At 36.5% G+C, this 3,429-nt stretch overlaps 1 protein-coding gene across 7 annotated transcripts in view; it reads right to left on the bottom strand.

Moving 5' to 3' along the window:
• The window catches only part of LOC102205663 (neurofilament heavy polypeptide), a 30,786-nt gene that overhangs the window by 7,364 nt on the left and 19,993 nt on the right, over positions 1–3,429 (bottom strand). For 5 of the 7 annotated variants that reach the window (XM_013908438.1, XM_013908439.1, XM_013908440.1 and 2 more), the window contains 6 exons: positions 2,904–2,948; positions 2,578–2,612; positions 2,422–2,491; positions 2,219–2,266; positions 1,920–1,970; positions 1,737–1,781 (listed from right to left, as the gene is read on the bottom strand). In XM_013908438.1, the coding sequence (XP_013763892.1) occupies positions 1,737–1,781; positions 1,920–1,970; positions 2,219–2,266; positions 2,422–2,491; positions 2,578–2,612; positions 2,904–2,948 (294 nt within the window). The remainder of the gene's footprint in view (positions 1–1,736; positions 1,782–1,919; positions 1,971–2,218; positions 2,267–2,421; positions 2,492–2,577; positions 2,613–2,903; positions 2,949–3,429) is intronic. The other 2 variants (XM_013908435.1, XM_013908437.1) reach the window with 2 other exon arrangements.

Genomic DNA, 3,429 nt, shown 5'->3' on the forward strand with positions numbered 1-3,429 from the left:
GTCAACCATCAGAATAGCTTTAACTTACACATTGCAGAGAAAACGAGACAATGTGGTGTCTCATGCCTTACATTAAACAGTATTCCAGCATAGTCTCACCTGCTTTTGTAACATTGAGCTGTTCCTTTTTAAGAACAGATGCAACCTCCTTCTTGACAATCTTTATTCCTCTTACAGGCTTTTTGGCATCTGAAGTGAAAAGGAAACATTTTTATCCTCCACAAAACAAATAAAGCCTATAAGTCCATTTCCCTTTTAGGCTCAATGTAGGTTTCCTTCTGTGTGAGTACAGCTAATGCTAATGAATTTTTCTTACAGGTCCACATCAGTCATCCAAAACAACAACCAAAAACTGTTTTAAAGACCATAAAATACTGTTTAAAGTCTGACTGTTAAAATCTAGAGTACTGTGCTTTTATTTTTTTTACTTTTTTCTTTGTAGATTTAACTAAAAAAATTAGAACAAATGATTTGTTTTTACACCAGACCATTAATAAAGTTTCCAGCACCTATACAGGTGTTCTGGTTGATCGAAAGCAAAGGATCTAAAGATAATTTGCCAAATTGTCTGATATGTGTAGCCGTAACATTGAGTCAACCCTGGAGTTAAGTTGAGTAAGGTGCCTTTTTATTCATTTCAATGTATTTATTCATATAGCGCCAAATCACAACCACAGTTGTGTCAAAGCTCTTTATATTGTAAGGTAAAGACCCTACAATGATACAGAGAAAACAGAGAAAACCCCAACAATCAGATGACCCCCTATGAGCAAGCACTTTGGTGACAGTGGGAAGGAAAAACCCCCTTTTAACAGGAAGAAACCTCCAGCAGAACCAGGCTCAGGGAGGGGTGGTCATCCCCTTTGACCGGTTGGGGGTGAGGGGAAAAGACACGGGACTTAAAAAAAGTTCCATAATAGTCTGGTTCTTTGGAAGCAAAATATATAGAAATGAGTGGCGGCTTAACACCTTTGCACAGTACTGTAGATAAATAATTAAAATTGAATACAAAATGTTCTCATATATGACTGTTTCTACCTTTTTTGGTTGGTTCTGGTTTAACTCTCTCTTTCAGTGTCAAAGGCACTAACAGAGGGGAAAAAATGTTTGAGTTTGGAAACATTGAGAAAGTATTCTGAACTTAGAAAGTTGGTACAAAAACACACAAGAACAGCTGCTTAAACAAAGAGATGCACCTTTCTTCAGTGGCACCACCTTCACCTTCTCCTTTGTTAGAGTAACATTTTTGTGTGGTGCTTCTGTCAAAGATAAATGAGTATGAAAATCAAAAGCCTGAGTACATTTTATAATTATGATTAACAAAGTTAAGTCTGCTCTTACCTTTAGCTGGGGCTGGTTTTGTCTTAATGGGAGCTGGCTCTAAGTAAAGAAATTTTAGGTTCAGTCTTGCAGAAAATAAGACACTGTGACACAGCATTCATACTGAATTTGTCAATCAAGCATGTATTGAGGAATCCTGAAACATGAAAATGACCAACTTGAAAAGGACAAAACTCAGCAGTAACATAACAATTTAAGCAAAATAAAAGCAGATTATGATACTTTGAGCATTTTTAGTTGGGTCATTATCACATGGCAGCGAAGCATATCGTCAGCAGCTACATGTCAGCGAATCAGTCGTGATGTGACGTGGGTTGAACATGACCGAATTAATATCAGCACAGTGCTGCGTGTGATGTTTCTACAGCAAAACAACACACGATTCTGCTGTATACCTTTCTTCTTTTCAGCAGGTGATGGTTTTGTCTTGGTAACAGCTGCTAGAATAATAAATGCTCCAATTAACTTGAATTATATTTATAAAAAGGTGAGAAACCACTGAAATACTGCTGTTATACATGTTAGATAATTAAAGGAAAAATAAGACCTGTGAAAGAGGTGAAAAGGTAAAAGGATACCTTTTTTGGGAGTCACTGGCTCAGCTTTCTTCTTCTTAAGAACCTCAGCTTCTAAACAATAGCAACAGAAAACATAAGGTCCAGTTTACTGCAGAGGACAATAATCTGGTTTCTATTATTACAGTCACAGGTGATTATTCCAAACTATGATGCTGTATAAAAAAAATACAAAAACGTGCATAGAAATACAAAAACTTCACATTCAAAAACATTGTTAAGTTCTAAATCTATGTATTGGAATTAGTATTAGTATTGGTAGATACTATTTGACTAGTAAAATGTTCAGTCACTATTTTTACCTGTTTTGGTTGGTTCTGGTTTGGCTCTTACTTTTGGAGTTACAGGCACTAACAGAGAGGAAAAAAGTTGCCAGGTTATGTTTGGAAACATTCAGAAAGTATTCAATAATTGTAAAAATATATATAAAAAACAACAACAACAACATAATAACAGTGCATGGTGGTAATCACACAAGAACGGCTGCTTAAACAAAGAGATGCACCTTTCTTCAGTGGCACCACCTTCACCCACTCCTTTGTTAGAGTAACATTTTTGTGTGGTGCTTCTGCCTCTGTAACAGAGAAAAGAGTGTGAAAATCAAAAGCTTGATTACTTTCAAAAAACTATTTAAAGGAAAGGTCAGCATCAGCTTACCTTTAGCTGGGGCTGGTTTTGTCTTAACTGGAGCTGGCTCTAAGTAAAGAGATTTTAGGTTCAGCGCTACACAATAATTCAGTTCAGTTTAATTAATACAGCCCCAAATCACAATAACAGCTGGATCAGAGTGTTTTATACTGTAAGGTAAAGACCCAACAATAATACAAAGAAAACAAACCCTAACAATCCGATGACCCCCTATTAGCAAGTGCTTTGGCGACAGTGGGAAGGAAAAACTTGCTTTTAAGAGGATGAAATATCCAGCAGGACCAGGCTCAGGGGAGGAAGACAGGACAATACTGAAACTCAATGATAACTGTTTCTTACCTTTCTTGGTTAGAATTGGTTTGAGCTTCTGTTTTGAAACCTCAGCTGATGTTAAAAACACAGAACGTGATGCTCAGTATGACATCCAGACCTCTTTCATGTTATTAAAATTTTGATCTTTGACATTGACATGATATACTGTACGTACTTGTCTTTGCAGAGACAGCTCTGACTTTCTCTTTTGGCATCTTGACCACTGATGAACAAAGAACAGACATCAGGTTACGGAGAATATCATTAGGAACAGTGGGATGCAAAAATCTGAAATCAGTGTAACATAAAATAAAAGTAGATTACCTTTCTTCATAGGCACAATTTTAACCCTCTCTTTCACCAGTGAGGCATTTCTTGCAGTACCTTGTTGTTCTGTCAAGAAAAAAAAAAAATATTTGTGAGATTTGCATGCAGCCTGTATAGTTAAGTTGGTGTTTCTTTGTGCATCAAAATATGCACCACACGTACCTTTAGCCAAGATCGCTGGTTTGGGCTTTTCTTTTGGAGCAACAGCTTCTGTATATGAAAAATA

The sequence above is a fragment of the Pundamilia nyererei genome, unplaced genomic scaffold (assembly GCF_000239375.1).
Source record: "Pundamilia nyererei isolate P.nyererei 1_Seehausen unplaced genomic scaffold, PunNye1.0 scaffold00010, whole genome shotgun sequence".
Lineage (NCBI taxonomy): Eukaryota > Metazoa > Chordata > Actinopteri > Cichliformes > Cichlidae > Pundamilia > Pundamilia nyererei.